This window comes from Terrapene carolina, unplaced genomic scaffold, assembly GCF_002925995.2.
Source record: "Terrapene carolina triunguis isolate 2854851 unplaced genomic scaffold, T_m_triunguis-2.0 Scaffold740, whole genome shotgun sequence".
In the NCBI taxonomy this organism is placed as follows: domain Eukaryota; kingdom Metazoa; phylum Chordata; order Testudines; family Emydidae; genus Terrapene; species Terrapene triunguis.
In genome coordinates, this window is record NW_020665091.1 from 3,217,154 (window position 1) to 3,243,227 (window position 26,074).

Genomic DNA, 26,074 nt, shown 5'->3' on the forward strand with positions numbered 1-26,074 from the left:
CAGGCTAAAAGCAGATAGTAGCAAGGTGCCTCACACCCCTGGGTATCCCCAGGAAGCATCACAGCCCTGGGAGACTCACACCCTCCCCCTGGCTGGGCCCATCCCACATAGGGAACTGTGTAAGTACAGTGCTGGGGCTCCTCTCTTTTTCCACAAACTCTCATTACCACTGTATGTCTAATTTTGTCTGCCATCCCTTGGGGGCAGGGATCATCTCTCTCCTATCTGCTCTGGGAGCCACCGTGCACAGAAAATATATGAACAATGATGATGACAGTGATGAAGGTGCGCCATACGAGTTACATATATGGGGGGAAAATGCACGTTTAGCATTGCATGAGGAAATCATGTTACAAATGTGCAGATTTACAATTTCCATAAAATGAATTATGCATGTGAATATTTACATGATATTAATTATGTGCAAGGTCTCTTTCATACAGTTAATTATGTGTAAACGGGGGAATAGTCCTGCTATTGTGGGGAACTTTCCTGGCTTACACACTACCCTGGTGAAGTGCAGGTTAACTCACTCGAGTTTGAAACTCATCTGATTTTTTTTCAGAGTAGCAGCCGTGTTAGTCTGTATCCGCAAAAAGAACAGGAGTACTTGTGGCACCTTAGAGACTAACAAATGTATTTGAGCATAAGCTTTTGTGGGCTACAGCCCACTTCATCAGAAGCATAGAATGGAACATAGAGTGAGGAGATATATATACATACAGAGAACATGAAAAGGTGGGAGTTCCCCTACCAACACTAAGAGGCTAATTAATTAAGATGATATTGTCAACATCTCTACAGAGAAGCATTCCTACCCAACTGGCTATGTAGGTAGTTCCTGCTAAGGTGTAGGCACCCTGTTAGCAGGACTGCATTGAAATGGCATATCACTCCAGTAACTACCAGGCGGGTGAGGGAACACTGCATGTTTATTGGTTAACAGCTAGGGCACTCCGCCAGTGCCTCACCTGGGATAGAAACTATGTGGCAGAATTACATCACAGCTAAGATCAATGTACACCTCAGAGAATACACAATTGTCAACAATTAAGATGATTAAGATGATATTGTCAACAGGAGAAAAAAAAACGTTTGTAGTGCTAATCAAGATAGCCCATTTAAGACAGTTTGACAAGAAGGTGTGAGGACAGGTCTGCTCTGTGTGCTGCTTCTGTGACTCTTCTCCCAGCTCTGACCTGCTTCCTGGGCTGCTTTTCTGACCCCTCTGGCTGGCACAGCTCTGCTCCCCAGCTCAGCTTGGGCTGCTGCTCTCTCCTTAGCTCAGCCCCACTCTGTCTGACCCAGGCAATCCTATGTTTAAAATTTTTATTAAGATGATGTTAAAAAAAAAGTGAACAGAGTTTGATCATAGAAGTTTCTGGTTATCAGGGAATAATGTACAGATTATCAAGGGTGCAAAGTTTGGTTTAAGATCCAGTGGCGTAAGGAATACATAATCCGCAATATCCCCGATTGGGGGTAGAAGGTTGATGGGTGAAAGTACAGGCATTGAAATATGAGGGTATGAAGTTCATAGAGTAGCTATGTTCAGGTGTGGAGTATAATGAGTGGATATGATGATGAGGATGGATTGACCCTTACACAGAGAACTAGACCCCTCTGGCTTCCTGACTGCCTGATTAGCCTGCCCACCCTGTCAATCAGGCTGACTGGGAGCAATGGCCTCTCCCCCTTGTTCCTGGGGGCTGTCAGTGTCAGGGTTCTGATTTCCCATCCACCCGTCCCCTTTCTTTTGGTACTGGGAGCTAGCCAACCAAAACACCCCCACTGAGTTTTAGTAAGGGACAACATATGCATAAGAGAAACACAACTACAGCAACTGCAAAGCACTGACTGAGAGCACAGCAGAGGCAAGTCATCTCTGCACATAATATTTGCATATTCATGAGTAATATTAGCATAAGAATTATTAATTGAGGGTATAAAAACAGAAGAGCCGTACATTGGATATTTAAATTAATTTTCACATAACTCATTAACTTTGCATCTAACTCGAGGGGTGGTGACAATAGGACACGCTCCAAAAATGCAGGTGAAAGGCTAAATGAGGCCGATTGTGCGCTAGGCTTATTAGCATATGATAAATATGCATAAGGTTCGCCCACGCTAACGGTATTCTAACTTTTTGCTGGTGGGCCGTTGGGACCGCGCTAGCTACACCACCCTCTTCCGCCGTTCGCCTAGTGCCCGACAGTAACCCTCGCCTTGCCTCCCCCTCCCCCTCCTCCTTCTCCTTCTCCCCCTCCCCTGACTGGCTCTCTCCTGTCCCCAGCATGACCAATGGGGAGCCGGACCCCACCCCGTACTCAGGGCCCCGCCCATCTTGCCCAATCAGAGTCTGATTCCCGGAAGAGGCTCATCCAATCGTTGGTTGACAAGGCCGTTCGTCGCTCCACCCTCACGTGGAGTAACCTTTGCCTCAGTTAGCTCTCGGCCCTGCCCCGCTGCCGCACACTGGCCAATTGGAGGCGGCGTGGGGAGCGTGGCCGGAGCAGCGCAGCCAATAGCTATCAAGTGGGTGTGTCCTAGGTGAGGGGGCCGCGCCGGCGGCTGTTGCAGCTGCCGGGTTTGGGGAGCGGCGGTGGGTCCGGCCGGGCGGCCCGGGGAGAACATGGCGGTGGCGGGGTCCGGTCTGGGCCTGGCCCGGGCAGCGGAGGCGCTGGGCTCCTCCGAGCAAGCGCTGCGCCTCATCGTCTCCATCTTCCTGGGTAAGGGCGGGGGTCGGGCGCAGGGCGGGCCGAGGGCGAAGGGCAGCCGGTAACTGACTGAGGGGGGTGAAAGGTCTCGCTCGCGCCCCGCGCGTGGGCATGGAGGCGGCTCCGCTGCGCATCCCCTGTGTGCGCCTAGGCTGCAGCGTGGGACCCCAGCCTGAGCTGCCGGCCAGAACCCAGCGTGTCTCGTGTGGCCGCGTGTGCGTGCCCGCTGCCCTCTGTCCTTCTGCACTGGGGCCAGTGTAGACCCCTGGATGCACAGACAGTTAAGGGCATGGGCACATCCTCAGGGGGTGGCTAAGCAGCCACGTTCACTGAAGGACACATCATAGGCTGGGCAGAAATGCCACGTGCATGTTCAGTGTCAGAGAGAAACCCCCTAGGAAGGTGGTAGCGAATCCCACTGGTGTTTTATGCTGGGATAGAGCAATAAGAAAGAGTCCTTCCTTGTGTGGTTCTGAGATAATCCCACCAGAGACATTGCTTTGATCTGGACCCTTGGTCCTGGAAAGATAGTGACAAACTGGAGGGTGCTCCAAGTGATGCTCTGGGTGGAGTTTGGTATAATAAGCTTACAAATAGCTGAAGGGCCTAAACCACTAGTAAGTAAAGAAATTATTTTCTATCATAAATGGGGGTGTAACTGAAAGGAATGAGATCAAGGTAATGAAAATTAGTGTTTAGAGTCCTCACTCTATGCTGTAAGAGGCTGTGGGGCTGGGAACACCATTCCTTGGGACACTTTTTAAATTGGAAAGCCAATGTGTATGTACAGACATAAGACAGCATTGCCTGCTTGACTGAGCAGGGGAAGTAAAACTCAGGACTCGTGTTCCATTCTCTGCTCTGTCCCTGTGTTGTGCAACCTTGAGCAGGTCCCTTACCCACTGTGCTGCAGTTTTCCTATCTGTAAAACAAGGATAAATACATCTACATTTTGAGGGATTTTGAAGCGTAAGTACCTTGGTACTGTATGTAGGTGATAAATATCACATGCACCTCTGATTTAGTATGAACTGTCTTACATCTGGACAAGCACGTGACGCACACATGAATCTATGCCAAACATCTCTACAGAGAAGCATTCCTACCCAACTGGCTATGTAGGTAGCTCCCTGCTAAGGTGTAGGCACCCTGTTAGCAGGACTGCATTGAAATGGCATATCACTCCAGTAATTACCAGGCGGGAGAGGGAACATTGCATGTTTATTGGTTAACAGCTAGGGCACTCCGCCAGTGCCTCACCTGGGATAGAAACTATGTGGCAGAATTACATCACAGCTAAGATCAATGTACACCTCAGAGAATACACCCAGTGGTTCTCAATCTATTTATTATTGTGGGCCACAACCTGGACCACAGGTTGAGAACCACAGCGCCCCCCCCCGACTCCTCCCCACAGACCCCTATGGCCAGCGCTTCCAACCCAGAGACCCCTCCACAGAGTGGGGACAGGAGCGGAGCCTGGGGTGGGTGGCAGGGACCCTGGACCCTGCTGTGTGGGGTTGGGCAGCAGCCCCGACCTGCTGGACCCCATTGTGGGGGCCGGGCAGCTGGGTGGCAGCCCGGACACTGACCCCATGGGGCTGGCTGGCAGCCCCGGACCATGGACCATGCAGGGTCAGGTGGCAGCCCCAAACCCCCGCCGCGTGGGGCCAGGTGGCAGCCTGAGCCCCAAGCCTGGACCCCGCTGCACCGGGCAGCCGGGAACCTGGACCCTGTCGCATGGCCCAGCGGCATTTAACACACAGCTAATTGGGCTGCATGTGGCCTGTGGGCTGCCCACAGAGAACCACTGGAATAGCCTCTGTCAAAATATAGCATATTAAAAAGGGCTTTCTATGTAATCTGGTCCAGGAAGCTACATATACAGTGATTGAGGCTCCCAAGCGGTTGTATGGGGCCAAGAAGTGTTTTCACAGAGAAAAGACATTAACTTGAAGTTTCTCTTCAAACATAGGTTTCATGAATCTCTGTTGTAAGTGTCCTGAGAGCTCTGATTTTGTGAACTTGGAACTGTTGAATAGTAGGGTCTGTTTAAGCAATGTGTCCCTTCACCATCTCTTCCAACCTGAGTGGCTACCGCTGCTAAACAAAGTTGCACTGGCTTAACTAAAGGTGTGATTTTTATGTTGATTTAGTTAAGGAAGTGCAAAAGGCTTTGAGGATACTATTATTTTGGTTTAGTTTAAGACTATTAGGAATTGATTTAAGCTAAACTGAAACAAACTTAAGCCGAAGGAAGAGTCCACAGAGAGAGAGTGTCCATACAGGGACAATCTATCTAAATTGGTTTAACCAAAGGTGGTGTTTTAAACCAATGTAACCTTCTCATGTAGAGTTCCTTGAAACTGCTGAAGTTGGCAAGCAGGAACTCAACAGGCTAGAAATCTAGTGGCCTTTGTTGCCTTGTTGATCTCCTTTTCCATGTGTGAAAATTAGTGTTTACTGCATATAGTTTTTTTATTCATGGTTAGAAGTGGTGTGTTAGTGGAAGAACTTTAGCCAATTTTGATCTGGAGGCCTGGCCTACACTACAAAGTTAGGTCGACATAAGCTGCCTTGCATCGACTTAATTGTGCATGTGTGTACGCTTAAATTTGTCTCCCACTGACGTAAGCACCCTGTTACGCCGACATAGTAACACTGCCTTCCTGAGCGGTATAGAGCCAACGTCAATGTAGCACAAAAGTGTAGATGCTGCGTAACTGATGTCGACCCTAACAGTTCTCTAGCAGCTATCCTACAATGTCTGACATTCCTCCACTGCCCAGGTGTCACGTAGAGCAGAAGTCCCCACGAATTTGTGTTTTCCTGATTGTCTGGCTTGGCGAGCACACCTAGCAGCTCTCCATTGTTGTGTGCAGCTGCCCAGCTGACCATGTTGGCTGCACGCTCTAGATATGCTCTGGCTTGGCATAGACAGGAGATATTGGATCTCCTTGGCCTATGGGGAGAAGAGGCTGTGCAAGCACAGCTACGGACTAGCTGTGGAAATGTTGACTTCTATGAAGGGATTGTTCAGGGGATGATGGAGAAGATGGGGACCAGCAGCAGTGCCGTGTGAAAGCGAAGGAGCTTTGGCAGGTGTATCAGAAGGCCAGGGAGGCCAACAGTCAATACAGTGTCAAGCCGCAGACCTGCTACTTATATAAAGAGCTACATGCGATACTTGACAAAGGCACCACCACCCCACACTCTAACATCGATGCTTCCAAGGAGCCTGACCCACAGGACCCTAGCCTGAACAGCGAGGAGAAGGGAGAAGAGGAGGATGGAGGAACTGGCAACTGGGGAGTCCAACTGTGCCATGAACCAGGACCTGTTTGAGACTCCACTGCAGTCCAGTCAGTCCTGGCAGCCAAGCACAGATGAGCCCAATGCAGAGGAAGGAACCTCAGGTAAGTGTGTCGATTTATTTCCCATTACAATGATGGCACCCCCAACTTAACAGGATGCAGCTATCGACTTTGCATTAATTTATCCAAACTAGAAGAGGCAGTGGTACAACAAAGAGAGATAGTGTTGTGATCTGCCTTTCATTGCTCTGTAGAGTTAGGCAAGGGGGATCCTGTGGGGCAGCTTATGTACGCTGGGATGTCCCTTGAATCCTTCTGAGAGATCTGGATGAAACTTTCACTGAGGTACTCTGGAATCTTCTCCCAAAGGTTTTTAGGGATGGCAGCCTTATTTCTTCCTCTGCGGTAGGAAACTTTCTGCATGCCACTCAGCGATAACTTTGGCAGGCACCATTGCAATACACAGGCTAGTACGAGCCTGCATGGCTTTGGAATGCCAGCAGCAACTGGGCTCTCTGTCTGCCTTTGTTACCTTCAGGAGTGAGATACCAGTGAAAATCTCGACTGCCTGTGGAAAATGGTGCCAGTATTCCATACCATTTCCCTATATTTATAGTTTCATGCAGCCGAGCAATTCTCTCATTTCCCTCATGCATGGTGCTCATACTCACCATGGCTGGTGCTGTGAATGACACCAGGGATCAGGAACTCAAAAGCATAAGTGTCCATAAGCTAGTCTTGTTTAACACTTTAGAGGTGCAAGGGAAGGGGAGAATTCTGAATCTAATTTTCACTTTCTGTTGTAACTATGTTGACTGTGATTATACTGACTATAGTACTGCTCTGTGTTTTCTCTGCAGCTGCTGCCATTGCAGCCTTGACATTTCCCCCACCACACCCGGGGAACACCTGAGCCAGATAAGGGAAAGAAGAGGACTCAGGATGACATGTTCAATGAGATCTTGCACGCCAGTGCTGCATCAGACCATGAGCACATGGCCTGGAAGGTCAACATTGCAGGCAGCTTGGAGAAGGAAAGAGTGGAAAGGACAGAGGCCCGGGAGTCCCAGCAGGAAAAGGAGAGTGAAATACACCAGGACATAATGGGGCTTCTCAGGCAGCAATCACAGATACTGCAACTCTGATGGACTTACAGGTTCAACAATCCCGTGCTCACTTTCCTCTGCAACCCACTGAGAACTCCATTATGGGACCTCCCTGCCTTGCCCCCAACATTCCACATGGCATCAGGGGCTGCTGCACTACCCATACCACTCCACCCTGGGTACATTAAAGACAATCCCAGCTTCACATACACTGACCTGTGAAAACCACAATTGGTCTGTGTAGCTGAAATTGACATGAATCTTCTTTTCCCTTCATACGTTCCTTTCTTGTTAATTTATTATGTTTTATTAACTTTTAATGCATTTATTTTAAAATTGCACTGGGGGGGTGTACTGATTTGGTAACAGAATAAAATTCTATTATTTAGAACATAATCAGTTCACAACATATGTTGCCGAGTGCCTAGCAGTTCTGAAAGCAACCAATTATATGTTACTGCACAGTGTCACAAAACTCATAGGTTTGGTCACAGACAAAATTAATAGGTGCATTGATAATATTAGAATCATACATGTACACCAAGCACCACACAGTTCTTAACAGGCCACAAAACAGCAGAGCCTGGTAGAACACAGTACACTACAGCGCATGATGTGGATCACTCTTGAAGTGGTCTTTCGTAGAATCTTAGGGTTGGAAGGGACCTCAGGAGGTCATCTAGTCCAACCCCCTGCTCAAAGCAGGACCAATCCCCACCTAAATCATCCCAGCCAGGGCTTTGTCAAGCCTGACCTTAAAAACCTCTAAGGAAGGAGATTCCACCACTTCCATAGGTAACCCATTCCGGTGCTTCACCAGCCTCCTAGTGAAAAAGTTTTTCCTAATATCCAACCTAAACCTCCCCCTGCAACTTGAGACCATTACTCCTTGTTCTGTCATCTGGTACCACTGAGAACAGTCTAGATCCATCCTCTTTGGAACCCCCTTTCAGGTAGTTGAAAGCAGCTATCAAATCCCCCCTCATTCTTCTCTTCTGCAAACTAAATAATCCCAGTTCCCTCAGCTTCTCCTAATAAGTCATGTGCTCCAGCCCCCTAATCATTTTTGTTTCCCTCCACTGGACTCTTTCCAATTTTTCCACATGGTTCTTGTAGTGTGGGGCCAAAAAACTGGACACAGTACTCCAGATGAGGCCTCACCAATGCCGAATAGGTGATCACGTCCCTCGATATGCTGGCAATGCTCCTACTTATACAGCACAAAATGCTGTTAGCCTTCTTGGCAACAAGAAGTTGACTCATATCCAGCTTCTCGTCCACTGTAACCCCTAGGTCCTTTTCTGCAGAACTGCTGCCTAGCCACTCGTTCCCTAGTCTGTAGCAGTGCATGGGATTCTTCCGTCCTAAGTGCAGGACTCTGCACTTGTCCTTGTTGAACCTCATCAGATTTCCTTTGGCCCAATCCTCTAATTTGGCTAGGTCCCTCTGTATCCTATACCTACCCTCCAGTGTCTCTACCACCCTCCCAGTTTAGTGTCATCTGCAAACTTGCTGAGGGTGCAATCCACGCCATCCTCCAGATCATTAATGAAGGTATTGAACAAAACCGGCCCCAGGACTGACCCTTGGGGCACTCCGCTTGATACTGGCTGCCAACTAGACAGGGAGCCATTGATCACTACCCATTGAGCCCAATGGTCTAGCCAGCTTTCTATTCACCTTATAGTCCATTCATTCAGCCCATACGTCTTTAACTTGCTGGCAAGAATACTGTGGGAGACGGTATCAAAAGCTTTGCTAAAGTCAAGGAATAACACATCCACTGCTTTTTCCTCATCCACAGAGCCAGTTATCTCGTCATAGAAGGCAATTAGGTTAGTCAGGCATGACTTGCCCTTGGTGAATCCATGCTGACTGTTCCTGATCACTTTCCTCTCCTCTAAATGCTTCAGAATTGATTCCTTGAGGACCTGCTCCATGATTTTTCCAGGGACTGAGGTGAGGCTGACTGGCCTGTAGTTCCCCGGATCCTCTTCCTTCCCTTTTTTAAAGATGGGCATTACATTAGCCTTTTTCCAGTCATCTGGGACCTCCCCTGATCGCCATGAGTTTTCAAAGATCATGGCCAATGGCTCTGTAGTCACATCTGCCAACTCCTTTAGCACCCTCGGATGCAGTGCACCCAGCCCCATGGACTCGTGCTCGTTCAGCTTTTCTAAATACTCCTGAACCACTTCTTTCTCCACAGAGGGCTGGTCACCTCCTCCCCATACTGTGCTGCCCAGTGCAGTAGTCTGGGAGCTGACCTTGTTCGTGAAGACAGAGGCAAAAAAAGCATTGAGTACATTAGCTTTTTCTACATCCTCGGTCACTAGGTTGCCTCCCTTATTCAGTAAGGGGCCCACACTTTCCTTGACCACCTTCTTGTTGCTAACATACCTGAAGAAACCCTTCTTGTTACTCTTAACATTCCTTGCTAGCTGCAACTCCAAGTGTGATTTGGCCTTCCTGATTTCACTCCTGCATGCCTGAGCAATATTTTTATACTCCTCCCCGGTCATTTGTCCAATCTTCCACTTCTTGTAAGCTTCTTTTTTGTGTTTAAGATCAGCAAGGATTTCACTGTTAAGCCAAGCTGGTCGCCTGCCATATTTACTATTCTTTCTACACATCGGGATGGTTTGTTCCTGCAACCTCAATAAGGATTCTTTAAAATACACCCAGCTCTCCTGGACTCCTTTCTCCTTCATGTTATTCTCCCAGAGGATCCTGCCCATCAGTTCCCTGAGGGAGTCAAAGTCTGCTTTTCTGAAGTCCAGGGTCCGTATTCTGCTGCTCTCCTTTCTTTCTCGTGTCGGGATCCTGAACTCGACCATCTCATGGCCACTGCCTCCCAGGTTCCCATCCACTTTTGCTTCCCCTACTAATTATTCCCTGTTTGTGAGCAGCAGATCAAGAAGAGCTCTGCCCCTAGTTTGTTCCTCCAGCACTTGCACCAGGAAATTGTCCCCTGCACATTCCAAAAACTTCCTGGATTGTCAGGTGCACTGCTGTATTGCTCTCCCAGCAGATATCGGAGTGATTGAAGTCGCCCATGAGAACCAGGGCCTGTAATCTAGTAACTTCTGTTAGTTGCCAGAAGAAAGCCTTGTCCACCTAATCCCCTTGGTCTGGTGGTCTATAACAGACTCCCACCACGACATCACCTTTGTTGCTCACACTTCTAAACTTAATCCAGAGACTCTCAGGTTTTTCTGCAGTTTCATACTGGAGCTCTGAGCAGTCATACTGCTCTCTTACATACAATGCAACTCCCCCACCTTTTCTGCCCTGCCTGTCCTTCCTGAACAGTTTATATCCATCCATGACAGGACTCCAGTCATGTGAGTTATCCCACCAAGTCTTTGTTATTCCAATCACATCATAATTCCTTGACTGTGCCAGGACTTCCAGTTCTCTCTGCTTGTTTCCCAGGCTTCTTGCAATAGTGTATAGGCACTTAAGATAACTTGCTGATTGTCCTGCTTTCTCAGTATGAGGCAGGAGTCCTTCCCTCTTGCACTCTCCTGCTTGTGCTCCCTCCTGGTATCCCACTTCCCCACTTACCTCAAGGCTTTGGTCTCCTTCCCCCGGTGAACCTAGTTTAAAGCCCTCCTCACTAGGTTTGCCAGCCTGCTTGCGAAGATGCTCTTCCATCTCTTCGTTAGGTGGATCCCGTCTCTGCCCAGTAATCCTTCTTCTTGGAACACCATCCCTGGTCAAAGAATCCAAAACTATCTCTCCGACAGTACCTGCGTAGCCATTCGTTGACTTCCACGATTAGACGGTCTCTACTGGGCCTTTTGCTTCCACAGGGAGGATGGATGAGAACACCACTTACGCCTCAAACTCCTTTATCCTTCTTCCCAGAGCCACATAGTCTGCAGTGATCTGCTCAAGGTCATTCTTGGCAGTATCATTGGTGCCCATGTGGAGATGCAGGAAGGGGTAGCAATCCAAGGGCTTGATGTGTCTCGGCAGTCTCTCCGTCGCATCGTGAATCTTAGCTCCAGACAAGCAGCACACTTCTCGGTTTTCCCGGTCAGGACAGCAGATAGATGACTCAGTCCCCCTTACGAGGGAGTCCCCGACCACCACCAGCCGCCTCCTTCTCTTGGGAGCGGTGGTCGTGGAACCTCCATCCCTAGGACAGTGCATCTCGTGCCTTCCAATCGGTGGAGTCTCCTTCTGCTCCCTTCCCTCAGATGTATCATCTAGTCCACTCTCCGCATTAGTACCTGTATCTAAGAGAACATGAAAACGGTTGCTCATCTGTATCTGCATTGCTGGTACATGGATGCTCCTCTTTCTTCTTCTGGAGATCACATGCTGCCAATTTTCTTCACCGTCCTTCTGTCTCCGCTGCGCCGCCTGCTCTGATTCTTCAGAATGTTGTGCCCGCAGAAGCATATCCTGACATCTGTCCAGGAAATCTTCATTTTCTCTTTCAAAGCCTCCCTGAGCTGTGTAGCTCTGTGCAATGCTCTTTTAATAGCCCTTGTCTGGTTGTTTAAACTCAGTAGGTAACTGCTTCACCTCTGCCCTTTTACCCTGGTGGAAATTTTTCTCCCTTTGCTGCACAGATATTATGTAGGACACAGCAGGCAACTATAACTAAGGTTAAGATCTTGTCACGGTTATTTTTAGTAAAAGGGACAGGTCACAGACAATAACAAACATTCACAGAAGCTTGTGATCTGTCCCTGACTTTTACTAAAAATAACTGACAAAATGGGGAGGAAGGAGGGTCCAGCACCCACTGCTTCTGGGGCTCTAGGGTCCCCCCCCCCCATCGCCTGTGGCAGCAGGGAGTTATGGGGGGGCCCTCCAGCTCTGCCACCCCAGGGCTGAAGCGGAAAATGTCACGGAGGTCTCTGGAAGTCACAGATTCCGTAACCTCGTGACAAAATCTTAGCCTTAGCTATAACCATTGGGATATTTGTCTCACTGAGTTCCAATCTTGTAAGTAAACAGTGCCAGCCACCCTTTGATCTCCCAGAAACCTGTCATTCTGCACCTGTTGAGCCTATAGTTAAATCTCTCCTTGGTGCTGTCAAGGTGGCCAGTGTGACGATGGGAATTTTCTTAATATTTTGTATGAATACTGTGTGCCTCAGTTTCCCCTATGTGCTACATGTTTAACTGGGTGATGGGAAGGGCTTGTCAAAGTCTCAGCAGACAATGGCCGCTCCGATGGTTGGACATCTGGTGCCTAGCAACTAATGACCAAGGGCTGCCGACACCCTCTGCAGGAAGCCAACTGGCCGTGACCAGCTGGAGAACAAAGAGCTAAGGGTGGTAGCCAGGTGTGACATTACTGACATAACCTGTGACTCTGTGACCATCGTTGCAACCACTGTTATGTATTTGCAGCAAATATTGTACAAAGGTTGTCGTGTAAGGTGTCTATGGAAAGGTTGTGATTTGATGATTATGATTATGCTAGTTGTATGTGTGTATCGTTTTTGTAGTTATGAATATTGGCTCTACACTGTCTGTATTTCAAACTTATGCTATGCTTCTGGGTGACACCCTATGCAAGTTGGTGTCAGCTCTGCCTAGCCTGCTTGATGGCCCATTAAGGACCATCAGCTATACAATTGACCCATTGAAAGAAGGCAGATACACCTTGTGACTCAGCAAGGTATGCAGGGACATGGCTATGGACAGAACTCTAAGGTTTTTCCATGCCACGTGCTGGACAGCTTATCTTTGGAACAAAGCAAGCAAGAGACTATAAAAAGATGGAGGAGATGCAGCAGCCTGTCTTCAATCCTGCTTCTTGCCTCTGGAGGGACTTTGCTACAAACTGAAGCTCTTAACAAAGGACTGAATGACCCATCCCAGCTGTGGATGTACTCCAGGGACTTGATTTGAACCTGCAGTTTATTTCATCACTGCTACAAGCCTGAACCAAGAACTTTTGCCATTACTGTATGTAATTGATTCCATTTAACCAATTTTAGCTCTCATCTATCTCTCTTTTCCTTTTATGAATAAACCTTTAGATTTTAGATCCTAAAGAATTGGCAACAGCGTGATTTGTGGATAAGATCTGATCAGTATATTGACCTGGATCTGGGGCTTGGTCCTTTGGGATCGGGAGAACCATTTTTCTTTAATTGGGGTATTGGTTTTCATAACCATTCACCCCCATAGCAAGTGGCATTGGTGGTGATACAGGGAAACTGGAGTGTCTAAGGGAATTGCTTGTGTGACTTGTGGTTAGCCAGTGGGGTAAAACTGAAGTCTTCTCTGTTTGGCTGGTTTGGTTTGCCTTGGTGTGCAAAGGAACCCCAGCCTTGGGCTGCAACTGCCCTGCTTTAAGCAATTTGTCCTGAATTGGCACTCTCAGTTGGGTCCCACCAAAGGCAGCATCGTCACACCAGGTGACCTGTTTTCCCCCAGGAAACAACAAAGGACAGAGGAGGGGCCAGGTGTTGGTAGTGTGGGCTGTTGGAAGGAGGACTCTGGCTTCTGGACTGGGACTCGATAGGTCAGAGAGAACTCTGGACAGAGCCAGGTGGACTTGGCTGTAACTTTTCTGTTCTCTGTGCTAACCAAGTACTTCCTATGCTGTGTTCCAGACATCTAATAAGCCCTTCTGTTTTTTACAACACTCGCTGAGAGTCATTCTAGTCTAAGGAAGTTGGGGGTGCACTGCTCCCTTTGGGTGTGCAAGCCTTCCCCCGGGTGTCCAAATCAAGTGGAAACTCTGAGGGGATTTCACGGAGTAAGCAGCGGTGCTGAAGGCTCCAGGGTTCAATTCCACGAGGCGGTGAAGCTAATGGGCTTACCCCAATGAGAATGAGAGACCCTAAGGGGGTGAACACTCTGAAGGGGTCCTCCCAGGGACTGTTCCAGAGCACCAGACCTGTGGATCCATGACAGCCAGTGTACAGTTCATGATGAGCAAGGGCAAGCAAGGGGTAGGCTGGGATCCCCAGAATTACTATTGGCATTTCAACATTCCCAATGGCAATCTGGTGGTCAGGAAAGAAAGTCCCTGCTTGTAGCTTTCTAAAAAATCCTGTGTTTTTTAAAGATACAAGCATCATGCACCTTCCCTTACCAGCCCTGTCAGTGAAGTGTCTCCAGTGATCCATGAACACTTGCATAACCAAAAAAGAGTAGCCCTTTCTGTTGATGTATTCTGTGGCCATGTGGTCTGGTGCAAAATTAGGGATGTGTCCCACTGCAGTTTGGGAACCCCATTGCAGCAGATTCATCCACTATGTCCTGCACGTTGCCAAGAGTCACAGTCCTACTTAGGAGATGATTAATGGCCCTGTCCGTTTGCATGATAATGGCCTCTGTGGTGGATTTTCCCACTTCTGATTGATACTCAACTGACCCGTTAATCTGGCATTGCAAATTTCCACAGTGTGATCACTACTCATTTCTCCAGTGTCAGTGCAGCTCTCATTTTGGTGTCTCTGTGCTATAGGGCTGGGCGAGTTTGATGCACAAATCCATGAATGTGGCCTTGCTCATACAAAAGTTCTGCAGCCACTGCTTGTCATCCCAAGCCTGCATTATGATGCGATCCCACCAGTCGGTGCTCATTTCTTAGGCCCAGAAGTGGCACTCCATGATCTGCAGCTGCTCTGTGAACACCATCAACAACTTTTAATTGTTTTTTCTACACATCCCACAGCATTCTGTCCTCTAAGAATTCGTCATGTTCCCCATTGAGTCAAAAACAACAAGGAGTCTGGTGGCACCTTAAAGACTAACAGATTTATTTGGGCATAAGCTTTCGTGGGTAAAAACCTCACTTCTTCAGATGCATAGAGTGAAAGTTACAGATGCAGGCATTGTATACTGACACATGGAGAGCAGGGAGTTACTTCGCAAGTGGAGAACCAGTGTTGACAGGGCCAATTCAATCAGGGTGGATGTAGTCCACTCCCAATAATAGATGAGGAGGTGTCAATTCCAGGAGAGGAAAAGCTGCTTCTGTAATGAGCCAGCCACTCCCAGTCCCTATTCAAGCCCAGATTAATGGTGTTAAATTTGCAAATGAATTTTAGTTCTGCTGTTTCTCTTTGAAGTCTGTTTCTGAAGTTTTTTTGTTCAATGATAGTGACTTTTAAATCTGTAATAGAATGACCAGGGAGATTGAAGTGTTCACTTACTGGTTTATGTATGTTACCATTCCTGATGTCCGATTTGTGTCCATTTATTCTTTTGCGGAGGGACTGTCCGGTTTGGCCAATGTACATGGCAGAGGGGCATTGCTGGCACATGATGGCATATATAACATTAGTGGATGTGCAGGTGAATGAGCCCTTGATGGTGTGGCTGATGTGGTTGGGTCCTCTGATGGTGTCGCCAGAGTAGATATGGGGACAGAGTGGGCAACGAGATTTGCTACAGGGATTGGTTCCTGGGTTGGTGTTTCTGTGGTGTGGTGTGTAGTTGTTGGTGAGTATTTGCTTCAGGTTGGGGGGTTGTCTGTAAGCGAGGACTGGCCTGCCTCCCAAGGTCTGTGAGAGTGAGGGATCATTTTCCAGGATAGGTTGTAGATCGTGGATAATGCGCTGGAGAGGTTTTAGCTGGGGGGCTGTATGTGATGGCCAGTGGTGTTCTGTTATTGTCCTTGTTGGGCCTGTCCTGTAGTAGGTGATTTCTGGGTACCCGTCTTGCTCTGTCAATCTGTTTCCTCACTTCCCCAGGTGGGTATTGTAGTTTTACAAATTTGCTCCAACCCCTCAGACAGAGACAAACACCTACAAGATCTTTATCAAGCATTCGTAAAACTACAATACCCACCTGGGGAAGTGAGGAAACAGATTGACAGAGCAAGACGGGTACCCACTTGGGCACCATTACAAGCACTTCCATGACAGGTGAAGCAAAGTCTCTTAGCTTCAAGCTGAGCTTCTGAGTTGGCCCAATGCCTATTGCTGACTAACATGCACGGTGCCTATTCTACTTTGGAGGGGAAGCGGGTAGAGTCATAGATTTTTTTAACATTAGATTGGAGCACTGTGATCATCGAGTCTGACCTGCATAACTCAGACCATATGGCATCATCCAGTGATTCTTGCACCTAATTTGTGGTGGAACTAGAGCAAATCTTTTAGAAAGACACGTAATCTTGATTTACAGATTTCAAGTGATGGAGAATCCACCACATTCCTGTTAATGTGTTCTGCTGCTTAATTATGTGCACCGTCCAAAAAAAAAAAAAAAAAAAAGGCACCCTTTTAATTTAATTTGTCTAGTTTCAGCTTCCAGCCATTGGATCTGACTATACCTTTGTGTGCTAGTTTGAGAGTCTTTTAGTATCTGATACCTTCTGCTTGTGAACAAGATCAGGTTGCCTTTTAAGCTTCTTTTGATAAGCTAAGGAGACAGAGTTCCTAAGCCTCTTACTATAAGGCATGTGCTCCAGACCACAAATCATTCTTGTGGCTCTTCTCTGAAGCCTCTCAAATTTTTTCATTGCCTTTCTTGAAATGTGGACACCAGAACTGATGCAGTATTCCAGTATAGCTACTTTATAGTATACTTTTAAGTATAGTTACTTCTCTACATAAAAGAATAAATGGACACAAATTGGACATTGGGAATGGTAACATACAAAAGCCCAGAAGGAGAACACTTCAATCTTCCTGGACATTCTATAACAGATTTAAAAGTAGCTATACTTAAACAAAAAAACTTCAGAAACAGACTTCAAAGAGAAACTGCAGAACTAAAATTCATTTGCAAATTGAACACCATTAATTTGGGCTTGAATAGGGACTGGGAGTGGCTGGCTCACTACAGAAGCAGCTTTTCCTCTCCTGGAATTGACACCTCGTCATCAGTTATTGGGAGTGGATTACATCCACCCTGATCGAATTGGCCCTGTCAACACTGGTTCTCCACTTGTGAGGTAACTCCCTTCTCTTCATGTGTCGGTATAATAATGCCTGCTTCTGTAATTTTCACTCCATGCATCTGAAGAAGGATTTTTTTTACCCACGAAAGCTTATGCCCAAATAAATCTGTTAGTCTTTAAGGTGCCACCGGACTCCCTGTTGTTTTTATAGAAAGTCAATAACTTCTAATATTGTCCCATTTCTCTGTATTCCCATCTGTTGTCTTTTTGTCTTATACTTGGATTGTAAACTCTTTGGGTAGGAACTGTGTTTTTGACAGCCCCCAGCACAGTGGGGTTCTGCTCCATAACTAGGACTTCTAGAGGTGCTACAATATTACAAATAATACTTAATATGTCAGTTATTACATGCGTAGCTGACAAAGTTCTGACTAAAAATAATTTGATTGAAAAGACCTATGTTCCATTAAACCATGTTGATTGGCATTAATTATATTTCTAGTCTTGTACTTCTTTGAGTCTTCTTTCCACCATTCCATTGTTTTCCTAGTCACTGTTCGACTAACCAGCCTACAGTTAACCTGGTCACCCTGTGGTACGTTTATAAATATTTGCACATTAGCTTTCTTCCAGTCCTCTGAAACTTCCCCAATACTCCAGGTTTTATTAAAAACTGATATCAGTAGGCCAGCGAGCTCTTCAACTCTTATTTCTTCTATTTTATTCATTCTTGACTGCAGGGGCGGCAGGTTTGTATAATTTTTGGTGGTGCCCAGAACAAGTTCAAGTCCCGCCCCCCACACCTGCCTTGTAAGCTGATCTATATTTTTAAAAATAATGTAAAAATGTGAGGGTTCTGGGTGGGGATGGTGATGAGGGGTTTGGGGTGTGGGAGGGGCTCAGGCAGAGGGTTGGGGTGCAGGGGTGAGGGCTGTGGGGTGGGGCCAGGGATGAGGGGTTCACGATGGAGGAGAGGACTCAGGGCTGGGGCATAGGGTTAGGGTGTGGGGGGGATGAGAGTTCTGGCTGGGGATGAGGAGTTTGGAGTGTGGGAGGGGACTCAGGGCTAGGGCAGAAGGTTGGGGTATGGGGGGGTGAGGGCTCTGGCTGGGGGTGTGGGCTCGGGGGTGGGGCTGGGGATGAGGAGTTTGGGGTGCAGGCAGGCTGTCCCAGACCTGGGGCCAGAGAGGAGGACTCCCCCCAGCCCTGTTCCCGCCGGCAGCAGCGAGCTCCGGGGAAGGGGCCCCCCTCTCCCTCCCGGCAGCACACTCACCTCGCAACACTGTCACTGCATGTGCTCCTAGGGCCCCTCTCAGGTCCAGGAAGCCCTCTTGCCTCCCTTGTGGTGGGTGTTGGGGGGACTATCATCACACGTGCGCCTCCTCTCCTACTGCCGCCCCTTGCTGTAGCCTCACTGGGGGTGGGGGATAGGGCTGCCCCATGCCCAGTGTGGGGCAGGAGTGGTGACTGTGGGTGGGGGGGCCCCCTGTGCTGGTGGAGGTTCCCACCAGAAAAGGGAGGGGTCCCAGGCGGAAGGACAGGGTTAGGGTCAGCCTGCCCTGGCACTAGTGGATGGGGGGCACTAGGACCCTGCAGTGGCAGTTGATGCCGGGAGCCAGCAGAGCGGCTTGAGGCAGAGACGCTCTGGGACCCAGGGGAGGCATGCGGGGGCAGCAAGTGGGGGCTGGGGGACACTCGGGGGAGGTGTGCAGGGGTGGCAGACGGGGCCGGGGGAGAGACCCGGCCCCAAACATTGGTGGACCCAGGCCCCCGGGCCCTGAATATTGCTGGAGCACAGGCACCACAAGCCCATATAACTTGCCGCCCCTGCTTGACTGACGTTCCATGTGCAAGTTGTTCACCAACCATACCTGTGAACCCTGGAGGGCTGCCTTATGTTGTATTGAGGCAATTCTGAGGGGATGTCATGCTCTAGTACTAAAGTGCCTGGAGAGGTTCCTCTGAGTTCTCAGGCTTGCATTGGTGAGTCAAGATCTGGTAGCCTCACTCTCTGGGCCTGGGGACATCTGGGCAGGTCAGGATTTAGCTACAGTGTTCTGAGTTTTTGGTAAGGGTGCTATTAAACTGCCCTTCTGGAGCTCTTCACCTTCATGGTTCTGTCCTCTGAAACCTGTGGGCAAAAAGACTTGCTCCTACATTGAGTGCTATCTCAGTCCTCATGGCAAACCAGTGAATCTGTGAGAGACTGCCTCTCAGTGTCAGTCTTCTCCCTCAGTATCAAGGAAAAATAAGCTGAGCCATGAGGCTCCTGACTCTTCGCACCACTATTACCATAGGTTTGTCCTGATTCCAGGGCTCCAGGTGTTGAGATGGACAACATCCAATGTCCTCCACTTGGATGTCTTAATGTTGATGGCCTCCAGATCTTATGGTACCAGGATTCTAGTGTTCCTACTATCTGATGTGCTGGGAACTTAATGCCATGTGAATCTATCTGGACTGTTCCCACAGTGTTGGGTGGCCAGATCCAGGTGTTGGCTTCCCCCAAAGTCTCTATTTCTGACACTGGCATCAGCCATGAGTTGAAATGCCTCAATGTCGAATTGGTCTGTGCATTCTCTTAGGGTATGTCTACACTTAAAACACTACAGCAGAACAGCTGCACCACTGTAGAGCTTCAGTGTAGACCAGTGGTTCCCAAACTTTAACAACCTGTGAACCCCTTTCACTAAAATGTCAAGTCTCGCAAACCCCCTTCTAAAAATGAATATTTCCAGGGATTTTCTCCTTTACCTGAGCATAAATTATAAAAGCATTGATCTTGGAAATATAAAATTTGTTTTTATGACATGCTTATTACACATGATTTATTATTTATCGTTACAGTATTTTTATTACATTATGAAAACGGTGACAGTCTTCCAAGATCTCACTTTCGTAGCTTGTATCTCTTTGAATAAGCCTGTTATAACACAAGGCTCCAATGTTTCATCAAGGAGTATCAGATGTGAAACATCTTGAAGGTATTTAAGAAGCCAACTCAAAGAGTTCCTCGTACACAAGCATTCAGGTCTTGGGCAGTCCAGGCAAACAACAGACGTTACAAGAAAGCTTAAACTTGTTCTTCAGAATAATTTTAAAAACAATACTAGCTGCCTATTTAATTTTAAAAACAGCAAAAAATATCCACCTCCCTTTCCATTTCTTATAAGTAGTCTTGAAGTTTAAATCTCCTCAGTGTGATAGATATGCTTGCTTTGATCTGCTTAGCTCTTGGAAGTCCAGGGGCTCCAGGCTGTTGGCCCCGTGCTGCCCAGAGTCCCTAGGGACAGTTCTGTCCACCATTAGGGAATTTTTTTCCGAGAACCCCCTGTAACATTTTGTGAACCCCAGTTTGGGAACCACTGGTGTAGACACTACCTATGCCATTGGGAGAGGTTCTCCAGTCAGCATAGGTAATCCATCTCCCCAAGAGGCAGAGGAAGAATTCTTCCATCAACTTAGCACTATCTCTACACGGGGACTTAGGTTGGCTTGACTATGCCGCACAGGGTGTATGGATTTTTCACACCCCTGACCGATGTAGTTAAACCAACCTAATTTTCTAGTATAGACCAGGCCTTTATCTGGCATTTTCCACTTCTTCCTTGGCACCATCTAGAGAAACTTCCCCTGCTGCTTCTTTCAGTATTTTCTCTGGTTTTGGTAGAGGTGATTTTGGGAACAGATTACTCCTTTGCCTAAGACAGATGTCATTTTGGAGCTTGTATGATATGTTCAGATTCTGCAGAAACTAAACTTTGCTTGCCGAAAGGGAGAAAGCTTCTAGCCATTGTGACTGAGGGGAAAAAACCTTTCCACGTATGCATTGAATATAAACCGATCATGTTTCAGGCTGTCAGTCATTTCAGGAAGACAATAAATGTGTCATATCCCTTCAAGCCTGATGATGATTCATTTTTACTGCTGATCATTTTAGTGGATAGAGTGGGGTGTGGGAATTGTAAGTTGCTAGAGGGAAGAAAGAGACTTAGGGCTTTTCTGTGTGGAAAGTGGAATTGAAATAGCTATCAGTTATTTCAGTATGAATCGGTGAGTGGGCACTCTTATTTTGGAATGAGTGTCTATGTAGACTTATGCCAAAATAACCAAAAAGTGTGAATTGCAACAGATTTAATTATTTCAATTCCAAACTCTGTGTAGACAAGCCCAAAGATGAGGGAGAGAAGTAGAGAAAGGAGAATGGGGAAGGAAGAAGAACAAAGGACAGAAATAGCAATGTCACAAAGGGGAGCATAGTTTCCCTATGAGCAGTGCAGAATGCAACAATAAGATACTGAATACATTGTAGAGTCACTGGCCACAGCTTTGTAACTGTGGTTGTGTTTTGCACTTGCACCAGGGATTCAATCTCTTATGTATGAAGGACACAGTATAACTTCCCCAAAATCATGACATTTACAACTGGAATACGGAATGAATTTTCTGAGAATTTAGATCCTAATTACCACATTTATTTATAAGCTTTAATCAAAATAAGAAAGTTAGCACTCATTTTAGAAGCTGGCACCCCACTTTTTTTTATCCTGAATAATCTTAATAATGACTCTTCAACCTCTCCATATAGTTAAAGCTCATGCATAGACTGCTCTTGGAGAAATTAGGTTGTAATTCAACTAAGGTATTGACAATTGTATCTAATTATTATTATGATAGCCTATAGACCGGGCCAGGTCAACAGCTTAGGTCATTCTTAACTCGGGCCAATATGACATTGGAAGTAATTTGACTCCTAAGGAGAGAGAAGATGAGACTGTAGTAAGCAGCAGCATTAGGGTAATGTAATCATGCATACGGATGTTCCTCGCCCACTTCCTGACCAATGGGACTGAGCGTCTTCAAAAGAGAAGCAAGTAACTGTGACTCTTATCCGTGTCAACATGATCAAATGTGTTGCTGAGCTTCAGGAAATGCTTTCATAATGGAGAGCCCTATTTTAAGTAGTAGTTTGCCCCTGGACCTTGCTGGTGGGTCCTCATTTTCTTTGTTGGACTCTGGCAAGGATGTTTATTCCTCTGGCTACCACGAATTTGTAAACTTGTCAGCCCAATAATTATAGGTGGAGCTAAAAGTGATAGCAATTATTAGGGTTGCCTGACACTTCCCAATATAAGATTTTGTTTTCAATTGCTTATAACTTTGTCTGAAATTTCCCATTGAGTGTCTGCCTCAGGCTGAATTTTTTTGGGGAAAGTTTCCACCAAAATGGTTCAGTTGTTTCTGAGAATGATGTTTGTTTGTTTTGTTTTTAATCCTTGAGACATTTTTCTTGAACAGCTCTAGTGCCCCTATGCTTTGGAGCAGGGGTTGCAATTTGTGTCCAGAGGCAGAGAGATGCCTTTTGCTGTCCCTGTGAAAATCTGCCCAAATTTATAAGCCTTTGAAAAACCAGTTTGCATATGTTCAGTAGAGACCTGCAGCGCTTAACAGCTAAAATCTCCAAAGATTCCATCCTCAGTGAGCATGCTCTATCCTTTCACAGCTCCTTTGTACATTTTGTATGGGACCCTGAGAACAAATCAAGGTTGCGTAGTGAAGGTGGCTGTTGTCTATAGAACCCCTGCCTCATTTGGTGCAGAAGTTGGAAGGTGAATAAAGTTGGGGATTGCAGAAAGAGAGGTCTCATAATTAAGGCAGTTGAATGCCGCCCTGGAGAATTGGATTCATCCCTGTCTCTACCACAAAATTCCTATGTGATACTGGGGAAATCACTTAAACCAAACTTTTCACAGATGGTCACTAATTGTGTATTCCTCCCTTTCTGAGGTCTGATTTACAGAGGTGCTGAGCACTCACAGCTGCAGCTGAAGTCAGTGCTATATAAAGTGCTATATAATGCTAATTACTCTGAAAAAAATCCAATGCATCTCAAATTGGGCACCTAAAATTAGAGGGAACTTTTTGTCCTTAACCTCTGCCCCTCAGTTTCCCTTCTGTACAGTGAGGATAATATCATATTGCCTCCCAGGGTGTTGTAAAGATAAATTGACACTTGTGAAGCACTTATATGCTATAGCGATGAGTGCTGCAGAAAAGTCTATGCAGAAATTAATAATTTTGTCTTCAGAGCAGGGTTTGAATAGTGTGTAGTAAATAAGTCCTAGAGCCACACATTGAACAATGAGGAGAAAACAAAGTATTGAATAAATGCCTATTCAGTGAGCACCATTCATCCTCTGCACTAAATGAGGTAGGGACCCTGTGGAAATAATAGTATGTGATTATGTAATTAAAGACTATCATAATGCATATACACAAGGGGGCTGAATTAAGATTGCACAGGCAACCTTAATTCTTGGGCCACTGGGGAGGGGGAATACAGAGCCCAGGAGCACACATACCCACTTATGGGCCCTAGAGGTTTATTGCTTAGACTTGTATAAACCTGTCTTCTTGTTTGCACTAAGTTATATTCCTGTCTCTTTCCCCACCAAGGATACCCTTTTGCCTTGTTCCAGCGCTATTTCCTCTTCCAGAAGGAGGTCTACCTCATTCACCTGTACAACACCCTAACAGGGCTCTCAATTGCCTACTTCAACTTCGGTAAGAGGGATATGGGGAGAAATGGGCTGCTTGGCTCAGAGCTTGCTGCAGTTTGAGAACCTGTGGTGAGGAGCTGCTGTGTAGTTCAATTCCCAGTCCATCTGTCTCCACAGGGACACAGTTCACTCACTCCCTGCTGTGTGTCCTGATCCAGTTCCTCATACTGAGGCTTATGGGCCGCACGATAACTGCTGTCTTGACCACCTTCTGCTTTCAAATAGTAAGTGCCTCCTTCTTCTCTGCATTCATCTAGAGTGGGGAGCCTGCTGCTGCTACCCAATCCTTTACTTCCCAGTAGTGAGCGTGGGAGGGGATAGAACAAGTTTTGCTGGAGTAGTCAGTCTGAGTAATCCATACCATGGTCTCTTTCAGACATACCTTATGGCTGGTTATTACTTCACTGCCACAGAGCATTATGACATTAAGTGGACCATGCCACACTGTGTCTTGACTCTCAAGCTGATTGGTGAGTGATGCCACCTATTCCCTTCCTTTACACACACCGTGTATATGCTTTCCACCACTCCTGCCCCAAAGGTGAGGAGGTGTTTAAATCCTTAGTGGTTCAACCCTATCCTTTCAAAGATGGTCTCAACGTAATTCTGATCTCTCTATCTCTAGGCTTGGCCGTCGATTATTACGATGGAGGGAAGGATTTGGTGAGTGAAGCCCCATCTCTCTCCTCTCCCACTTCTTTCCTGTGAGCTGAAGGCCAGAGGAGTCAAGTTCTGGGGAGAGAGTCAAAGAACTAAATCCCCAGCTCAGCAAAGCCATGGCTGGGAGGGTGCATCTGTGTGTGTATAAGAGGCATGAACCCCAGAGTGGAAAGGGATTGTCTGGGACAATAGTAATCACAGCTGGGGCTAGCCACTTCAGCTCTGGGATCCATGACAGGATCGTATTCTCTCCCCAGTCTCATAAAATCCATTCCTCAGGGCTTCTAGTTCCCCATGTCCTGAACAATGGGGCCCTTCCTTTGGGGAAATACTCAGTCTTACAGACATCTCAACACTGGGTAAGACTTCCTGTGCTCCTTTCCCTTGGTTCAGTCTCATCCCTGTTCTCCCCTCTTCAGTCCCATAGGGTTCCTACCCCTGTAGATGACCTGCCCCTCCCCCTTATTCCTTGTTTAGGGTGTTGGGACCAGGACCCTAGCAACTTGGGAGCAGTCACCCTATCGCAAAGTAGGGTGTGAGAAATACTGATTCCTTATGGAGGAAGAGAGACTAGAATCTCTGCTGTTGTCTCCTAATCCCCATTCTAACATATCGCTTGCATGTCTACTGTTTGGGGCTTCGCCCTGTCCCCCACCCAGACAAATTACCACTGATAATAAGAGAACATGGTTCAGTTGAGACTTCCAAGGTGAAGTTCAAGCAGCAAAACTAGTGAGTAGTGTAATGGGCTTGTGCCCCAGGAATATATCCTTCTGCTGGGAAGTGTGGATCCCAGCACTGAAGCTTTGTATGAGTTGGGGTGTGTGCATGCCACTGCAATCTAGAGGAGACTAGGAGTGAAGCTCCTACTGCACTTGGAATGCTGGAGGGGACGGGTGCAGTTCCCCTTGTTGAGGGATCAGCTGGGAGCGTGGATCCCCATGATTGTGCCTTGAATGCAGATACTGTTGCTGTTGGGAGCCGGAGGCTTGTATCTTACAGGAATCAGTGAACTGGTGAGACCTTTGAGTGTAGCAGTTTATAACTCAAACCAGAGGGGAGATGGATTGGGGGAGTTAAATCCACAATTAGTCTAGGGAAATGTTAATGTCGCTCCCTTTGATACAGGGGTCCCTGAACCCTGAGCAGAAGCGGTTTGCAGTCCATGGAGTTCCTACCTTACTGGAGGTCTCGGGTTTCTCCTATTTCTATGGTGCCTTCATGGTGGGGCCCCAGTTCTCCATGACAGACTATCAGAAACTGGCAAGGGGCGAGATGACTGATGTTCCAGGCCAAAGACCCAACAGGTAACCAGAGCCACTCTGGCCCCCTCCCTCATGAGAGCCCCAAGCACCCTTTACCTAGATGGCAGTACATTGCCATCTAGCACCACACTGGATCTCAGGGTTCAGTACTGACTCTCAGGGGGATGCAGCCTCCAAAGACTCCCCTACAAAGTTGCCACAATGCAGCACCCTCCTTAGCACTGCTCTTGGGTATTATTATTTTGTTCTGAGTCTGCAACACTCAATGCAGACCCAGCCCAAGCCTGGTGGGGTGTTGATCCCAGTTCCCAATGGGGGTGGCCACTGCAGTGGATCCTCCTTCAGCCCCATCTGAGCCCTTAGCTCCACTTCTTTTTTTAAATTCTGTTCAATTTGGAAGCCTTGAGTTTCTTTGCAACATTTGACCTCTGATCTCCACTTTCTCTCTCTCTCTCTCCCCCCCCTCCCGCCAGCCTTGTGCCTGCTGGCAAGCGCCTTACCCTAGGCCTCTTCTTTCTGGTAACCTATACCCTAGTGAGCCCATACATCTCTGATGAAGACCTCATCTCTGATGCATACCTGGTAAGTACTAGTGTTAGTAGTTAGAGCTGAGCTTT

The 26,074-nt window shown here is 47.2% G+C and overlaps 1 protein-coding gene across 1 annotated transcript in view; it reads left to right on the plus strand.

Annotated features, from left to right (window-relative positions):
* The first annotated feature begins 2,569 nt into the window (after positions 1–2,569).
* Positions 2,570–26,074, plus strand: part of LPCAT3 (lysophosphatidylcholine acyltransferase 3) — a 29,471-nt gene continuing 5,966 nt past the window's right edge. The window contains exons 1-7 of the mRNA XM_024210991.2: positions 2,570–2,732; positions 23,429–23,536; positions 23,650–23,756; positions 23,909–24,002; positions 24,158–24,195; positions 25,321–25,499; positions 25,931–26,039. Of these exons, the coding sequence (XP_024066759.1) occupies positions 2,636–2,732; positions 23,429–23,536; positions 23,650–23,756; positions 23,909–24,002; positions 24,158–24,195; positions 25,321–25,499; positions 25,931–26,039 (732 nt within the window). The 5' untranslated portion in view covers positions 2,570–2,635. The remainder of the gene's footprint in view (positions 2,733–23,428; positions 23,537–23,649; positions 23,757–23,908; positions 24,003–24,157; positions 24,196–25,320; positions 25,500–25,930; positions 26,040–26,074) is intronic.